Below are 19039 nucleotides of genomic sequence, written 5' to 3' on the forward strand. Positions count from 1 at the left end.
AGGCTGTGAAACGCCTAAGTGCTCTTCTCGATAAACTAAGGCAGAGAAGAGCGCGGCTGTAAAATTTAACAAACATAAATTCACTCCACATTGGGAGGAAAACAAAAGGCTATGAACAATTACAAAATAAAGTCCCGCGCTCCTTAATAAGGCGGATTTAAACCAAGGACGCACTCTTAAAAAACTGAGGCGCTATGAACGTTAACTAGAAACTCAAGGCTCGCCTTTAACGGCACGAAATATTTTCAATAAACCAAAACACAAAAACGCTCCGCATGGAAGGACCAAAAACAAAGCTACGAAATTTACCGTTAAAATAAATAATCTAGACTAGCAGTAAATTACAAAGAAAACGACTCTGCAGGAGAAACTCCACTGCAGGCTCGAGGGAAAAACTCGGGACAACGGGGAACATGAACCACAGGTTTCAGAGGCTTATGAGAGGCTCAAGAGTGAGACACAACACACTCGCACGGGACGCAGGGAGACGAAGACTATTTAACACATGAGTATTCCAGGGGAACAGGTGGAAACACTTAGGAATCAGGGAAGACAATCAGACACTAGACACGGGAGGAAGGGCAAGTTATCTGAAACGAGAGGAGAAGTTAATATTTAAAAATAAAACAGGAAGTGACAAGACAATACATGAAACAAAAACCTAAATGCTGACAGATTGGTCTTATTGCTTTGTTAAAATGAAAGTGTTGTCAGTGCAGCTGGGTTGTGACTATTATAACCATATAATTAGTAATAAATTTCACCCAAACAAAGCAGCTGAACAGTTTGAATGTCTCAAAATACTAACCGTATCAGTCAACTCACATGATTAAAACCAAATTCAACATTCTTATCGAGGTATATTATATTTAAACAAAACCACTGACATGAAGACATACTTTTACTTAGAAACACATACATACATACATTTTACAACGTGCAGGAGAAGCAGCAAGAGGAAAAGCCTGAGTTTGAACAAGATGCATTTTAGTTCAATAGCTCATAAATTCAGTTAGCTGCTTCCTCTCGACTTGTGGTGAATACTCAGCATATGTTGTCGTGCTTTTTTTAAATTTTTTTTTAAAGAATTCCTGAAATCGCCACTCTAATATAAAAAGAGAAGAAGAAAAACACACACGGGAAAAACATTAAACAGGCGTTTTAAAGCATAGTACTAAATATTCCTGCAGCACCGGAAGGCAACAGGCGCATTTGATGACGTTGCCAAGAGGTTGGCCATCACCGGATGTGTATTAAATATTTCGGTCATTTCCTGCTCCTCTGCCTGTTGTCCTCTTTGAAAACCATCCAGTTGAAGCTAAGCTAAAGAAGATAACATCTTATCAACTTTTCTGTCGAAGGAACGTCACATTTCGCCTACGGGATTAACTGTCATGGTGGAGGAAAGGCGCCTTTAGGTAAATTTCTGAGAGACTGATAGCATATGGAGACCGTTAACAGCAGTCTGGAAACGTAATTCTGTATTTATCAACTGAATTTAAATGGAAAACACTGTTTTTGTTAAATGAAGTTGTTATTTGATTTGACTGACAGCTGTCTGTCTCTATACAATAGTTTTATATATGTATATATAAATTAGATAAGCTAGTTACTTTCTTAACTCAGGCCTGAACGGAAGAAAGTAGCTCTTTTTCCTTCTACGTTATGACTAAAATGTAACTATACTGTTATTGCGACATGTCCAAGATGTGCACAATGTGCTCAAGACGGCACAAGAGCTAGATTTGGAAGATGAGGATAGTCTAGGGTACAATAAGGTTGTTTCGTTAGATAAAGGGGTGCCACATCACCAAATGAGTGAAGTGACCTTTTAAACATGAAAGTAGAATAAGATGGAAACAAAAAGCATACACTGGCTGCAAGTATTGATTCACTGAATTACTATGGAAATAGTTTTTAGATAAATAGAGTCTGGGATGTGCTTGATGTAATTAAACTGAATAAGCTGCACATTTATATATAAATTAATAAACTCCAGAGTGTACCCTGCCTCTCACCACCCAGTGACAGCTGGAACAGGCACCAGAAGGTGTTTTTTTTGTTTTGTTTTTTTGTTTTTGTAAAGCTACTTATCACTGCCCTATGGAGCATTCGGGCATGAAAAGGCACCCAACTCAAGGGATGACAGAAAACTTAGCAAAGAATGAGTTTTGATTTGTATTTTAGGCAATTTGTTGCTCGCAGCCTGTCACAAAGACACGTTTGTTTCCATTTCCATAAAAAGATAACACAGTTGAAAGGAATGACAGTGTGCAGTTATCCCTGTCTTAATAAAGGAAACAGAATTCAAGTGGATGTGCAATTGAATGCCTCAGTCTCTTCACAGTGTCCTGTTTTTTTGTGTTGTTTCCTCTGCTTTAAATTCACAATAAGCTGTAAAGGTTCTGTATCTTTTCCTTCTTTTGTCTGTTCAGGAGAAAAGTCAAAACTGGACAGATCCTGGTCAGACTGCAGTTACCATGAGGTGACGATTGTAACACCTTCTATTCCAGCTGACCTGGCCACATGGCAAGGTAATAAGCTGATAACACTCTCCATTGGATTGTTCATGAGAAGGTGGAACTTTAGGATATAATAATGTCCTGACGGGCTCCACAGTTCTGATGCTGTATCTGGATGTGTTTTCTTCCTCCACAGGATTACTGTGTCCTGCCTGCCAGCCTCCTGGTACTGCAGTGTGTCCCTGCTGTCTCTGGGCTGTGCACCCAGGCAGAGGCTGCTCTTCCTGCTGCTGCTCATCACCTGTGCCCTCCTTCTTCTGGGAACTTCCCAGAGGCAGCTGTGGGGCATCCAGCAACGGCCAGGGGCCCGAGTCAACAAGTGAGTGGAAATATGCTGTATGGACATGAAGTGATAAGTGAAGGAAATGGTTAAAAAAGAAAAAAATCTCATTTACACCTTTTCTTAAACTGGAGCTGAGGCAGCCAGATTGAGGTGTTTGAGTTGTCTTGCACATCTGGAGCTATGAACAGAAGTGTGTGATACTTTATCATCCTAAGGTACACTGACGTTTGTTTCTTTTGAAAGGTTGTGAAAGCAGTTAGTTTCCATTTGATTTAGTAGAAAATCAGTTAAAGGCAACATTGATCTAAAACACTGTAAATGTTACCAAACGTTCACCCTGCAGGGTGTCGATGTGGTAAACTGTAACATTATGTAACTTTGTGAATTTTTTACATCAATTAGATAAAATAGATTACTCTTGTTGACCATATTTTATTTCAGCTGATAAAATAATGAATTAGATGATGTAATTGTAATTAGTTGCAACCCTATTCCAAAAAGGTTGGGAGGCTGTGTAAAATGTGAATAAAAACAGAATGGAATGATTTGCACATTTCATAGACAAACATTTTATTCACAATAGAACATAGAAAATGTATCATATGCTGAAATCGAAACAATTGATTTTTTTTCTTAAAAAATACAAGCTCAGTGTGAATTTTCATGGCAGCAACACGTCTCTAAAAGCTGGGACAGGTCCATGTTTCCCACTGTGTAGCATCCCCTCTTCTTTTAACAACACCTGTAAACATCTGGAACTGAGGAGACCAGCTGCTGGACCTTTGGGAGATGAATGTTGTCCTGTTCCTGTCTCATAGAGGATTCTAGCTGCTCAGCAGTCCTGGGTCTTCTTTGTTGTATTTTAAACGTTTTCAGTTGGTGAAAGGTCTGCACAGCAGGCAGGTCAGTCCAGCACCCGGACTCTTCTACCACAGAGTCATGCTGTTGGAATAGATACAGGATGTGGTTTAACTTTGTCTTGCTGAAATATGCAAGGCCTTACCTGAAAAAAGATGTCATCTGGATGGGAGCAGATGTGGCTCTAAAACCTGTTTATACCTTTCAGCATTGATGGAGCCTTTCCAGATGTGCAGGTTTCCAGTTCCATAGGCACCAATGCAGGCTTTGAACTGAGAGCTGATAACAAGCTGGATGGTCTCTCCCCTCTTTAGTCTGGAGGAAGGAGCTTCCCTGATTTCCAAAAATATTGCAAATTTGAATCCATGTGACCACAGAACAGTTTTCCACTTTGTCTCAATCCATTTTGAATGACCTTTGGTCCAGATAAGATGACAGTGATTCTGGATCATCTTCATACAGTGCCTTGTAAAATGAATAACCCCCTCAGCTTTTTTTCATATTTTTGTGTTACAACCTGATTTAAATTGATTTTTGGTGGGAATTTTATGTAGAAAATCTATAGTCTATAATACTGAAGGGAAATTAAGATATTTTTGTGGGCTGTGCATATGCAGTTTCCCCCTTTTTGAAATGACTCCCCCTATATCAGATCTTGTACTACAAATTATCCTCAGAAGTAAAAAAAAAAATTAGAATAAAGTCCTGCTGTGTGCAAACTAAGTGTCACATGATCTCAGTATATGTAGAGCAGCAACAGCACTAATCAAGAGGCACCATGAAAACCAAGGAGCTCTTCTGACAGGTCAGGAACACAATTGTGGAGAAGTCCAAATCAGGGTCGAGTTGTAAAAACTAAAATATTAGAAACTATGAAAATGCCTCAGAGCTCCATGAAATCTATCATCACAAAATTGAAAGAATGTGGCACCACAACAAACCTGCCCAGAGAGGACTGTCCACTAGAACTCACAAAGGGCATTAGTCGGGGAGGTAGCAAGAGACCAAAGATAACCCTAAAGGAGCTGGAAAGCTCCACAGAGGAGACTGGTGTATCTATCCACAAGACCACAATAAGATGAGAAAAAAGCTTTTTGGCCATCAAAAGAAACTCAATGTCTGGTGCAAACCCAACACCTCTCACCCCTCCCCCCCACAGTGAAGCATGGTGGTGGAAGCATCACACTCTGGGGATGTTTCTCACCAGCAGGGACTGTCAAACTGATCACAATTGAGGGAATGATGGATGAATGATGGATAAACCTGTTTCAGTATTACAGCAGGACAACGACCCTCAGCATACTGCTAAAACAACACTTGAGTGGTTTAAGGGAACACAAGTGTTGGGGTGGCCTAATCAAAGCCAGACCTTTCCCACTGAGAATCTATGGCATGGCTTAAAGATTACTATACAGCAGCAGGACCTCAGTCTTGAAGTTTTATTTTGTGTGACTCATAAAGACAGACAGCTGTAACTGCTACAGAAGGTGGCTCTAATAAAGCTCTACTTTTCATTTTGCATCCATCCATCCATTTTCTATACCCGCTTAATCCGTTGGTCGGGTCGCGGGGGGGCTGGAGCCTGTCCCAGCTGTCATTGGGCAAGAGGCGGGGTACACCCTGGACAGGTCGCCAGTCCATCACAGGGCCACACACAGACAAATGAGACAAACAACCACACACGCTCACACTCACTCCTGAGGACAATTTTAGAGACACCATTCAACCTAACATGCTGTTTTTGGATGATGGGAGGAAGCCGGAGTACCGGAGAGAACCCACGCATACACGGGGAGAACCTGCAGACTCCACACAGAGAGGCACAGCTGGAACCCTCTGCTGTGAGGCGACAGTGCTTACTTTTCATTCTCTATTTTTGAAAACCTTTTTTTTTTTTTTTCACTTCACCAATTTTGACTATTTTTGTAGATTTCTTTTTCACATAAAATCCACAAAATTACAGGTTGTAACACAAATAAAAGGAAAACCACCAAGGGCAGAGAATACTTTTGCAAGCCACCATATATGTCCTCTGCTTTAACCTGCATCTGTGGATGGGACAGTGAACTGTGTTCACAGACAATGATTCTGGAAGTGTTCCTGGGCCCATGCAATGATTTCCAGGACAGGACCATGTCTGGTTTTAATGCAGAGCTGCCCGAGGGCCAGAAGATCATGGACATCCAGAATTTATTCTCCCTTGCACATACAGATGTATTCAGAAATATCCAAATCACTGCATTCTTTCTTTCTTTTTTTAAATTGGGCTTGTATTTGATATAAACTCTTGAAAACAGCTCAGAGGGACCTGAAATTAATTTGTAAGACAGGCTGCAGGTCTTCTCTTCAGTAACCAGCAGAATACATAAATATATCTTTCTTTGTCAAAACATTTAGTTGAAGTAGAGACTGAAAACAGGGGAACATGTGGATGTTTCTCATCTTTTTTCCAGAAGTACTGAGATGTGTGTAACCACCTCCAGATTCAGATACCTCACATGTGTCACAGCTGCTATTTTCTCAAGACTCTCTCTTAATGGGAGGGAAACAACGTTCACGTTGATGTTCACATGTATTAGGTTCATTTTTAGAGTGTAAGTGATAAAGATTTTTGTGGAAATCACTTACTACTAACAGATGCCATTATTTCTACATGTTGCAGTAGCCTAATACTTTTTATACATTATCTAATCTGTATGAGCTTCCCCCCCAGATACTTTTCCATTGTTGAGTCCATGGAGGCCACTGATGTACTTAACTCAGGTCTAAATTATGGGATTGTGGTGGATTGTGGCAGCAGTGGCTCCAGGGTCTTTGTGTACTACTGGCCTCCCCACAACGGGAACCCCCACACCCTGCTGGACATCAGACAGATGAGGGATCGCGACCGCAGACCTGTTGTCAAGAAAATCAAGCCTGGTGAGGAGGACTTTCTTTCTATGCTTTCTATAACACCAAAATTAAGCATAGCTGTTCTTTCAGTTAAAATTTGTAAGACTTTTTAGTTTCAGTCTCTGACAAGAAGTCAGATGGTGCCATGCAGAAAGTCTTCCAGTGCACTCAAACAAAAGCAGCTCTGTGCATGGCTCACCATTTCTTGTGCATTCTGTGAGAGGACATGCATCAACTCTTTGATCCAGACTCAGCCAGAGCAGGAGCAGCAACTCTGTTTAGTTTCGGTAATGATTAGTTTGCAGCAAATATCACCAGCTGCTGCTTTGGTTCACTGCCAAACAAGTGAAGGACAAAGTCCGTGAGAGAGACGAGAGGGAACAAACGTGGAAAAATAAGAGTAGAAGGAAGAAACAACTTGTATCTCATAGATTGAGTTCGTGTGTTGTCTTGTGTTGTGTTGAGATGATTGTCTGGAGTGTTTTTTTTCAAGTGATGTTACTTGGACGTCAAAGAGCCAGTCAGCTCTCATGATGTTTCATCTCATATGTTGCGTCAGTTCTGGGAGCAGCAGGAAAAGGCCACGTTGCACTTTGAACCCTGGGACATCACATACTGTAACAGCCAGCATGGAACTGATTATCTTGTGTCATGACTGATGATGTCAGCACATGACGTTGATAATCATTATTGTGATTGACAGACAATTCTTATCCTTTATGCATTTCTACTTGTGTGGAACTGCTTATGTTGCTAATATTGTACCTATGCATGAGAGTGATAACTGCACTCGGAGAGGTCACTGTCTTCTCTCAGAAGGGCAGAAGGGGACGTCTCATGACCCCTATAAGCAAAGATGCAACAGTGATACTACGGTAGTAGTAAATACAACCTCAAATCAGAAAAGGCTGGCTTGATATGGGGGAAAAAATAGTTCTTTGATTTCCTTTGACTTTTATCCCTCTGCTGACACTATGAACTCAACATATTATCAACTTCATTTAATCTGCTAATATACCTCCATTTTTACATTTCAGGCTGCAACACATCCCAATAAAGTTGTAGTTTAGATGATTCATGAAAATTGATTTTCTTGCAATTATTCATATATATTTGATATTCTATTTCAACTAAAACTCAACTAATAAAGTAGTTTGTCTGATAATGTTAACAGAAACTAAAGTGCATCTTCTTGGTTGAATGAGCATTTAGCTTTATGGGACAAAGCTACACTTCATTCTTTATTTTTCACTCTGAACTTCACGTTAGTGTTGACATTATAATTATTAGCTTTTGCTTCTGATTGTGCCTAAATGTGTGTTTTCTCTCAGGTATCTCCACTCTGGCAAACACACCGACGCAGGCCAGTGATTACTTGCAACCTCTCCTCAGTTTTGCAGCTGCTCACGTCCCAAAGAACAAACACAAGGAGACGCCGCTCTACATCCTCTGTACTGCTGGAATGCGGCTGCTGCCTGACAGGTGGACAGTTTTTCAGATCATAGAAGGTTGTCAGATTGTTAATGGAACCTTTAAGTCATTCCTCTCTCAAATTTGGTTTTCATTGTAAGGTTGCTGTATTATCCTTCTCTGCTCTTTTGGTGAACTCACTGCATCTTTATGACTTTGCCCCTGAACTCTTCCATGTTAATGCTTTACTTCTTCATGTGTAGCCAACAGGCAGCCATCTTGGAAGACCTGGTCACTGATGTTCCTCTGGACTTTGATTTCCTGTTTTCCCGTTCATATGCTGAAGTTATCTCTGGGAAACAGGAAGGTGACGCGACATGCTTGTTTACTCTTTGTGGCTGATGGTTGTTTATGTAGATGGGGAATGATTTGAATTAAGAAGTCTTCTGAAAGCTGACATTGCCTGTTTTTGTTCCTCCTCACCATCATATTTCTGTTGCCTTTCCACCCTCAAGGCGTGTATGCATGGATTGGCATCAACTTTGTCTTGGGCCGCTTTGACCATGCTGATGAGGGTGAGTGTGTAGGTGTAGTATTAGCTAGATGTATTTGAAGGTCAACCTAATGTTTAATTTCTGCATGTTTATGTAAATGTGTAAAATATTTGTTTTATTTTAGAAGATGCCACAGTTGAGGTGACAACGGGGTCTGAGAATCAGCTGCCAATCAGCAGGCGACGCACAGTGGGCATCATGGATATGGGTGGAGCCTCACTTCAGATTGCCTATGAGGTGCCCAGTGCCATCACTTTTAACTCACCACAAGAGGTAAGGGATGCAGGAGCACCAGTGCAAACCACTTCTAAGAGTCTTGACATTCTCAGGCTGTGGACTGACAACAGGTCTCAACTGCAGCAGTTTTAGCTCCAGTGTGTTTTTCAGGAGGAGGCGGGGAAAGGTGTTCTCGCAGAGTTTAATCTTGGCTGCGATGTTGAGCACACAAAACATGTGTACCGAGTGTATGTCACCACCTTCCTTGGCTTTGGAGGTAATATGGCTAGACAGCGCTACGAGGACCAGCTAGTCAACAGCACTCTCAACAAGCACAGGTTTGACACACGCACACATGCACGTGTAGATGAGTGCGCAGGACAGCTTTGAATACCTTTTCCATGCTCTTTTTCAGCTTCCTAGCCACCCAGACAGGTCTGAGTGAGGACAAACCCTACCTGGACCCCTGTCTGCCACTCGGCATGCTGGACTCACTCACTCGAGACAACCACACGTTGTTCCTAAGGGGTCAGGGTGACTGGACTCTGTGTCAGGAGGCTGTACGACCCTTCCTGGGCCTCCACAATGGCACAATGTCACCAAGGGGTGTCTACCAGGTACAAGCCTGTGAACTAAAACCAAACTTTATGATAGATGAGGTGCTCAAGTGCTGGTTCAAATAATTTAATTTAATTTAATTCAGTTCAATTTAGCTCAATTCAGTTTTATTAATTTAGCGCCAAATTAAGACAAATGTTATGTTATGTTAAGGCACTTCAAAGATACAGTGCAATTCAAGCCAATTAGAAACTAAATTCTCATTGTAATCCAATCAAAATCCAATTCATTAAATTCCAAATTAGTCTCATTCTTACGGAGCCAGTTAAAAGAAAGCAGCCTAGCTAACGAAACCAACAGATTGCACCAAGACTTCTCTTTGATCCAATCTCCCATCCTGAGCATGCATGAGACAACTGTGGAAAGAAAAAAACTCCCTTTTAACAGGAAGAAACCTCCATCAGAACCAAAACCAGGAACGCTGGTCATCCACCTCAACCAGCTGGGGCTTGAGAAGACAGAAAGGGGGGACAACAAACACCGTAACACCAGACCTGCTCATGTTTCGGGATCACCTGAGCCTTTCCTAACTATAAGCTTTATCAAAAAGGAAAGTTTTAAGCCTATTCTTAAAGTTAGAGAGGGTGTCTGCTTCCCGGACATTTACTGGCAGCTTATTCCACAAGAGAGGGGCCTGATAACTGAAGGCTCTACCTCCCATTCTACTTTTAGAAACTCTGGGAACAACAAGGAAACCTGCAGTCTGAGATCGAAGTGCTCTGTTAGGAAAATATCTTACAATGAGATCTTTAAGATATGATGGAGCTCGGTCATTAAGAGCTTTATATGTGAGGAGAAGAATCTTAAATTCTATTCTGAATTTAACAGGGAGCCAATGAAGAGAAGCTAAAACTGGAGAAACATGATCTCTGCTGTTAGTTCTCATCAGAACTCTGGCTGCAGCATTTTGGATCAGCTGGAGGCTTTTCAGAGACTATGTGGGACAGCCCAATAATAAAGAATTACAGTAGTCCAATCTTGAAGTAACAAATGCATGAACTAGTTTCTCTGCATCACCCTGAGACAGGATGTTCCTGATTTTAACAATATTACGAAGGTGAAAGAAGGCAGTCCTAGAAACCTGTTTTATATGCGCGTCAAATGATAAATTCTGGTCAAAAATAACTCCAAGGTTCCTCACTGTAGAACTAGAAGCCAAGGAAATACCATCTAGAGTAACTATATAACTAGACAATTTCTCCCTGAAGCGCTCAGGTCCAAAGAGAACAACTTCAGTTTTGTCTGAATTTAGAAGCAGAAAATTCTAACTCCTCTAGCTCTTTATATCTTTAAGACAGGCTTGTAGTCTGACCAACTGACTGGGTTCATCTGGTCTCATGAATAAGTACATCAGAGTATCATCAGTTTAAAAATGGAAATTTATGCCATGCTGTCTTATAATGTTACCTAATGGAAGCATGTATAAAGTAAAAAGAATCGGTCTGAATCGGTTCTACTGGAGTAAAATTTAGGTAGCCGTCCTCTGTCATATCTGCACATGGCAGTGAAGAAAAGGATGATGAAATCAACTCTTTAAATCTGGTTACAGCATTCTCTGACAGACACCTTCTATATGTAAAATTCTTCTCAGAAACCGTGTAGTCAAGTAATGTAAATTCAAAAGTTATTAAAAAATGGTCAGACAAGACAGGGTTATGAGGGAACACTGTTAACTGTTCACTCTCAATGCCATAAGTCAGCACAAGGTCAAGGGTATGATTAAGGCAGTGAGTAGGTCTGTGAACACTTTGAGAAAATCCAATAGAGTCTAATATAGAATTAAAGTTAATATTTAGGCTGTCATTTTCAACATCTACATGAATATTAAAGTCACCCACTACAATGACTTTATCTGTACTCAGCACTAACTGGGATAAAAACTCTGAGAATTCAGACAGAAACTCAGAATAAGGGCCAGGTGGACGATACACAACAACAAACACAAGAGGTTTTTGTGATTTCCACTTTGGGTGGGAAAAACTGAGAATCAGAGATTCAAAAGAGCTAAAACTAATCTTGGGTCTAGGACTGATTAGTAACCCTGATCTGAAGATAGCTGCCACTCCTCCTCCTCTGCCTGTGGTTCAAGGAACATGAACATTTAAATAGTCAGAGGGAGTTGATTCATTAATGCTAACATGATCCTCCTGCTGCAGCCAGGTTTCTGTAAGACAAAATATATCAATATGACGATCACAGATCAAATCATTCACTAACAGAGACTTCGAAGGGAGAGATCTAATATTCAGCAAACCACATTTAATAATTTGATTAAATAGTTCAGTTAAATATTTTGTCCTAATTTTCTTTTGGTTTGCTCCTCTTGTGTTTATTGATTTTATTTAATTTGGGTAGTGTGGGAGCAGACACAGTCATTGTGGGGTTTTGGGGGGTAACAGCAGGTAGGAAGCTGCAGAGAAGTGTGTAAGACCACAACTCTGCATCCTGGTTTTAACTGCTACCTGGTTTAAAGATGCAAAAGAGAGACTGAATGTGCATTAAAACAACTAGGTTTTCGGTATGTTACTGTGTTTGTACTGTTTAGTCATGAAGGCAGGATGAAATCACTGCTGACTAAACAGTCTTGGTTTAATTCTTCACTCACTAACTCTGATCCCTGTGATCTTCAGGCTCCTATCAATTTCAGCAACAGTGAGTTCTACGGCTTCTCTGAGTTTTACTACTGTATGGAGGATGTGCTGAGGATAGGAGGACAGTACAAGAGTGAAAAATACTCCCAAGCTGCAAAGGTATTCTCACACACCCCCACACACACACACACACACACACACACACACACACACACACACACTGCCAGTCTTTTTCAAGACTAAGCTTTTTGAGAAATATGTTCAATATGATATAAGTTAGTTTTGGTTTATTTAACAGGACTACTGCGCCACCAAGTGGTCGACACTGAAACAGCGTTTGGACAGCCAGCTCTTCTCCAAGCAGGCCGACATCAGCAGACTCAAGTAAACTCACATTTGTGGTTGTTACACACAGCATCTGAGTACTCTTCTTCCAACTTATGTCAGTTCTAAATCCCATCGTCTTTAAACTGAATTGTTTCCTCACTAAAAAAAAAGCCCACTTTGGTTACTTGCTACAACCAAGTTATGATTAGTTTTTTTTTATTTGAAGAATATCAGAAGGTTACAAACCCACTATTTGAGTTTCAGCACCAGGTTGTCCACAGGGAGGTGCTACATACAAAACAAAACATCAGGAAGTTTTTTTAGTGTACACAACTTGGGTATTTAAAATGCACTGAATTTTGTCTCTTAAACCTCGAGTGAGATTGAGAGAATATAATTCAGTTCAGTAGTTGGCTGGAAGCTAGATTACAGTTTGATTTACTTTCTAATAATGAAAGTAGCTCCACTGTAACTAAATTAAATGGGGAAAATGCTTTATTTATCCCATTAGAGAAATTATAATCTTGTAGTATTTCTTTATTTTTTAAACCAACGTGCACATTGTTCTTCTTCATGGTCCAATTTTAGAAAAATGTTTTATTTATTTATCCCCTGCCAGAAGGAGGTTTAACTCTCATCGCCGGCAAGAGCTTCAACCATGTTCCGGGGGGAGGTGGGGGACATTGACCCGAAGGGGCCATGTTCCGTGCCTCCATTGTTGAGGTGACTGACCGGAGCCGTGGCCGTAAGGTGGTCGGTGCCTGTCGTGGCGGCAACCCCAAATCCAAAGCCATCAAGCTGAAGAAGTAGTCCTATCCGACCTTTTGGGCCAGTGGGACTCTGGAAGCAGCTGATGGGTACCAACAGGCCAAGCAGGGTGGGAGCGGGGCTGACCTGCTGACCTCAACTAGGGGGAACACTTCGAGGACCTCCTCAATCCTACCAACACGCTTTCAGATGAGGAAGCAGAGTTGGAGAGCTTGGAGATGGAGCCTCCAATTTCTGGGACTGAGGTTGCCGAGGTAGTCAAAAAGCTCCTTGGTGGTATGGCCCCAGGGATGGATGAGGTCTGTCTGGAGTTCCTCAAGGCTCTGGATGTTGTTGGGTTGTCTTGGTTGACATGCCTCTGCCACACTCCTCAGCCTCCCTGGTAACGTCTATTTGGGGGTACTGGAGAGAAGGATCCGTTGGATAGTCGAATCTCGGATTCAGGAGGTGCAGTGTGGTTTTCGTCCTGGCCGTGGAACAGTGGACCAGCTCTACACCCTCAGCAGGGTCCTGGAGGGTGCATGGAAGTTCGCCCTTCTCCATACTTTTGCTACTGCATTGCCAGCAGTAAGTCGGACGTGTTTCTGGTGAGGGTTGGACTGCCAACCTTTTTGTGGACAGAATTTCTAGATGCAGCCAGTCCGATTTGGCGACCTCAAAATAGGCTCTCTGCTTTTTGCGAATGATGTGTTTCTGCTAGCGTTGTCGGGCTTCAGCTTCAGCTCTCACGGGAGCGGTTCGCAGCCGAGTGTGAAGCGACTGGGATGAGAATCAGCGCCTCCAAATCAGAGACATTGGTCCTCTGCTGAAAATGGGTGGAATGCCCTCACCGGGTTGGGAATGAGATCCTTCCCCAAGTGGAGGAGTTCAAGTATCTCGGGGTCTTGTTCACGAGTGAGGGACGAATGGAGCGGGAGGTTGACGGGCGGATCGGTGCGGCGTCCGCAATGATGCGGGCTCTGCACCGGCCCGTCATGGTGAAGAAGGAGCTGAGCCAGAAGGCGAAGCTCTCGATTTATCGGTCAATCTACGTTCCTACCCTCATCTATAGTCAGGAGCTGTGGGTAGTGACCGAAAGAACAAGATAGCGAATACAAGCGGCCGAAATGGGTTTCCTCCTCAGGGTGTCTGGGCTCTCCCTTAGAGATAGGGTGAGAAGCTCAGTCATCCGGGAGGGGCTCGGAGTAGAACCGCTGCTCCTCCGCATCGAGAGGAGCCAGATGAGGTGGCATCTGGTTAGGATGCCCCCTGGACGCCTCCCTGGTGAGGTGTTCTGGGCCCGTCCCACTGGGAGGAGACCCGGGGAAGACCCAGAACACGTTGGAGAGACTATGTCTCTCGGCTGGCCTGGGAACGCCTCGGGGTCCCATCGGAAGAGCTGGAGGAAGTGGCCGGGGACAGGGACGTCTGGGCTTCTCTGCTCAAGCTGCTGCCCCCCCGACCCCTGGAGAAGTGGAAGATGATGGATGGACGGATGGATGTTTTATTTATTCATTTATTTATTAAAGTTCAGTAATAATTGAGAATGCAGCTGAATGTCCAGCACCACAATCAGAAATCTACTATCAGAAAGAAGAGCTTTAACTTTCCCGTTCAAAGTTACCAGGACATCCACATTTTTTGCTTATTTCTTTTTAGTGCTGCACATTTGCTCTTTATCTTGCCCACAGATTCTGCAGACATCTAAAGGTGCTTTATCCTGCATTTGTTTCCCCAGGTATCAGTGCTTCAAGTCTGCCTGGATGTATGAGGTGCTGCACTCTGGCTTCCGTTTCCCCTTTGACTACCCAAGCCTGAAAACAGCCCAGCTGGTTTATGACAAGGAGGTTCAGTGGACTCTGGGGGCCATCCTGTTTAAAACCCGCTTCCTGCCTCTCAGGTAACTATGCTTCCACAGCTGTCCTCACACTGAGTAACGGAGACAAAACATAATATTAGCTTCTTTTTTTTTTGTTTAAAGTCTCAGATTACAAAAGAAAACCGAATACTTTCACATTCCATCAAGCTCTCTGGAGGCATTTATATTTGATTATGAGTCTGAAAGAACCCTCCCAGGCTAAATTAAATGGTTAATATTTAATTAAGAAATGGGAGATTCACAGAACTGTGGATGAATACATGGACATGTTAAACAGTTCCAACACTAATAATGATGTACCACTTTTGATTTCTTCTTTTAAATGTACATCCTGAAAAAAATACAGTAATTACTGTATAATCAATGAAGGTTTTTATTTGTAATTAACAAGTATGGGTTGGCCTGTTCACGTCTCCTTTCTCCAGGGACCTACAGCAGGAAACACTGCGGCAGAACCACCCTAGCTGGCTGCGCCCTTCTTTCGTCTACAACCACCACCTGTTCTCGCTCTGCATCCTGGTGGTGGTGCTGGCCATCCTGCTCTACATCCTGCGCCTGCGGAGGATCCACCAGCGGGAGCTGCGGCAGGCTGAGGTGCTGGACCTCCTCTGGGCTGAAGAGGGAGAGGCCCTCCTCCCCTGAGAAACATGACTGCGATAGGACGACCTTCCAGACTGCTAACCATATGTCGTCCCTAGCATGTTTGACTCACTGCGTCTGAGCCACATGACCAAAACTAAAAAAAAATATGTTTGAGGGAGAAATCCTGTAAAATACTCACGAAAGCTATGTTGTAAGAGGACGTTTGAGGAATAAGGTCAAAGTGGGGGGGACACTTTAATGAGGCAGGAAATGAAACTCTTTAAACACAGAGCCCACCTCAGACTAGGGAGATGTTCACTTTCTTCTCTTTACGACTTCTCTCTGGGTGAAAAGTCACCCTATTTCCCTCTCTTCCCAATGTTTTTTTTCTTAGATCTTGTGTCTAGGTTTGTGGCAGTTTGGACTTTAAACCTGAATTTAGTGCCATTTCAAACACATTCACCTCATATCTAAGAGTATGGGCTCTTTTGAGATGGCACCTTAAGGGCACAAAGAGAAAAAGCAACTAATTCAGCTCTGAGTCTTTTCAGGTTAATGTGTATTTCTTGTTTCAAGCAGGGCCACCAAAGATAACGCCTTCCCAACTAGTATTACTTGCATTTTTGTCATGTGTCAAGACTGTCGTTTTGGCTGCAGGATTGTTTCAGTGTGCGAGTAAGTTTTCAGCTAGAAAACTCATTCATTCATTGCACTCTCGTTTGGCTGCGTGGCTCAGATCTGCCTTCCACATTTCATTTTAAAATGGTTGAGAAAGATTACGAAGAGCTTGATTTTGGGCAGTGTAGGTCTAGAAGCAGGCAGCAGTGTGGCAGGACGGGGGCACAGGCCTAACTGAGCCCAGATGTTTACGTGGACCACCCATTGTGACAGATGTGTACATATGTGACTGTAAAGCGGCGTCCATGCTTGTGCTATTTCCAGGAATGCTTTTTGTAAATCAGATCCATCAGAACTTTTACATTTTGATATGTAGCACAGGACTTAAACTGTGCTGACACAGACCTTTTTGTTCCCACACTAATGCTCAATTTCAGATTAAAGCTCAGCTGACCAGAGACAGCTGAGTCTCTGGCTATGGATTGGCCATTCTATGTTTCACGGGCATCATTTCTTTGTGTGTTTGTGTTTCTACCTCTCCAACATGCACATGTTAGCTCCAAAATGACTTTTTGCTCTGCAAACACGAAAAGAAAAGGTGAACAGGCTGAGAAATGGGTACGTCATGCTTGGCACTGACTTTTATTTTACCCTGAGCCTCTGTGACATTTACCATCTTTACCAGTTGAACTCAAGGCCATTGCAATTTAGTGTAAGGTGATATCACAATGAGCTGGCATCATTTCCACCATTAGATTTCCTTTAGGGGTAATGTCAGCTGCATAGTTGTGGTCTCAGAGTATACTCTGATACTGTTCTGAATGTTCTGCTCCTCCTCTTCCCAGGGCTTGTACAGAGCAAATCTCCAATAAGTGTTTCTTATTTAGTTGTCCACTTAAACAAATTTGAAGCCATTTTTGAGGAAGATAGCCTTATCCTGTTTGTTCAGTCATTACTTCTTTCCACATTTCAGAGGTGTCAAACGAAGCCACTGGAATCATGTCACAGGCTGACAGACGGATACAGCTGTCCAACCAACCATAGTGATGCTAATATGTGTCTGAGGAGTGAAGCTTCCCGTGTAGTTCCATAATGTGTCCATACTCCTACTTTGGGAAAACTGATCATTTCTATGATTTTAGAATGAATCTTAGGATGGCAGTCGGAGGCGAAGGACATGACTCATCCAACTTTACGATGATGATTCCGTTGTTTTCAAAGAAAAGTGGGTTTCATAAACTGTGCTGTTTGAGACATTTTTAATAGATAAAGTATGTTTTTTTTGTGTGTAATGTCTGTTCTTCCTGATATGTCCTTGTCAAGCTATCGGTGTGTTTGTAACTTCTGTACTTCAGAGAGACTTTTCCACTTGAATCGTCAGTAACAGCAGCTTGTGACGCAACAACTAAAAGTCTGAAACTTTAAGTTTGATTCAAGTCATTTCTGCTTTATATCTGATTCCACTGTACACTTGACAAAATGAATCAAACACTGCAAACCTCTTTCTGATCCGTCTTTGTGTGGATTTCAGGTTTCCTGCTGCTTCTGTGACTTTTTAATTCCTGTCAAAGGACCAATCTTTCCAGAGCTGGGCATTGTGCAATGTTGAAAAGTAATTCATTGAAGGGGACACCTGATTTTTTTTTTTCTCTAAATGTTTTTGATTGAGTTACCTTTTAACATAAATGTGAACTGAAACAATCCCAATCCAATAAAAGGCTTCTTTGGAATAATGGTGGGTGTGTGTTGTGTTGTGGGTACGTTCAGTGTAAAATGGGAAATTTGAATGTATTTTCAAACCATTCTCACAATTCCCTATTTGAATAATGTTTGGAATTTCTCCTGAACTGTGCAAGAGCACAATAATAAGTCAAAAAGCTGCCACATGTCAAACGGGTCTCAGGGGAGGTGACCTGCGGCTTATGTTTTACTCGCTGAAGTCTTAGAGTCTAAAGTATTAAAATGGACAAAATCGTTTGAAATCTAATATTGGGCAAGTACAAACTAAAGACATCAAGGAAGGATCCAAACATCAGATGGTCATTTAAGCCGCTTTATTGTCTTGTGGACATGCTGCAATGCAACGCTCCAACAATCAGAAACTTTGCTTTGAGTAGAAAAGTTGGGTCGTGTTGTGGGAACAGTGACATTTCCTCTGATGAAAGCACCACAGGATCAGTTCAGTACCAGAGTTGTTGTGGAACTGTCAATGATGCCGGTTTTCTTAGGCCTACCTGGATAAGAGGGGCTGAGTGAAGAAAAGAAGATCTGAAACTGAACAAGCCTACCTGCTGACGGTATCTGAAGTACACCTCCACAAACATGGTGACTGAACATGTGTGCAGATGTAAAAAGGAAGCATTTAATGACAACTTTCTTGTGGATAGATTTGAGAACAAGACAATGAACGCCATTGAAGAATGATTACTTTTGATTGCGCTTGTGTTTCGAAGCTAACGTTGGTTACTGAGAACAATCTAATTGAATGAATATGTCACTTACGTTTTTTACATAAAACCTGAAACTGGACATGCGGCTCAAAAAGAAAAAACAAACTGTTCATTTGGCAGGCTTTCAGGAAAGATCTGTTCTTCCACATGTTTGATGATGTCCAGGCCTGGGGGGAAGTGAGCAGTTATGAAAGCTTCTGCCATGTTTGCTTCAGCCGGCAAAGCTTTCAGTACATCGCATGAAGGTACTGATAAACTAATGTGTTTATTTCAGTCCATCTCCTATGTGGCCTGTATGAACTTGAGCACTGAGCGAGACATTTATAAACTGGCTTATCAAAGTTCGCTTCCATCTGCTCCAGCCTTTAATGCTCCCACCACAATGTCCATTGCTGTCTTGTTAGAAGCCTTCCGATGCTGTTTTCTGCACCAACATCCGGCCATAAAGTTCGTCCCTATTGAACTTGGTCTCATCCATGATCCAACACGCAT

General features: G+C 42.2%; 1 protein-coding gene across 3 annotated transcripts; it reads left to right on the forward strand.

Moving 5' to 3' along the window:
* Window positions 1-1222: 1222 nt before the first annotated feature.
* On the forward strand, window positions 1223-17739 carry LOC140304832 (ectonucleoside triphosphate diphosphohydrolase 7-like). 3 transcript variants are annotated; one of them, XR_011915294.1, is made up of 15 exons: window positions 1224-1418; window positions 2436-2534; window positions 2659-2841; window positions 6377-6582; window positions 7887-8037; window positions 8229-8332; window positions 8481-8540; window positions 8644-8792; window positions 8907-9073; window positions 9151-9352; window positions 11984-12103; window positions 12243-12328; window positions 14757-14918; window positions 15323-17383; window positions 17421-17739. XR_011915294.1 is itself a non-coding variant. In XM_072383615.1 (14 exons), exons 2-14 carry the CDS (start codon window positions 2527-2529, stop codon window positions 15537-15539), a joined length of 1812 nt encoding a protein of 603 aa, XP_072239716.1. In that variant the 5' UTR covers window positions 1223-1418; window positions 2436-2526; the 3' UTR covers window positions 15540-17739. The 3 variants fall into 3 exon arrangements, 2 of the variants coding, with proteins under 2 accessions (XP_072239716.1, XP_072239715.1); XM_072383615.1 differs by having other exon boundaries at window positions 1223-1418; window positions 8647-8792; window positions 15323-17739; XM_072383614.1 differs by having other exon boundaries at window positions 15323-17739.
* Window positions 17740-19039: the final 1300 nt, after the last annotated feature.

Source organism: Leuresthes tenuis, unplaced genomic scaffold, assembly GCF_036924035.1.
Source record: "Leuresthes tenuis unplaced genomic scaffold, fLeuTen1.0.hap1 SCAF_4, whole genome shotgun sequence".
Taxonomy (NCBI): Eukaryota; Metazoa; Chordata; class Actinopteri; order Atheriniformes; family Atherinopsidae; genus Leuresthes; species Leuresthes tenuis.

Coding starts and splice junctions, on each gene's coding strand:
- LOC140304832 (XM_072383614.1), top strand. Junction 2,842..6,376: donor CCAGGGGCCCGAGTCAACAA/GTGAGTGGAAAT, acceptor CTTCCCCCCCAG/ATACTTTTCCATTGTTGAGT. Junction 8,333..8,480: donor TATCTCTGGGAAACAGGAAG/GTGACGCGACAT, acceptor TCCACCCTCAAG/GCGTGTATGCATGGATTGGC.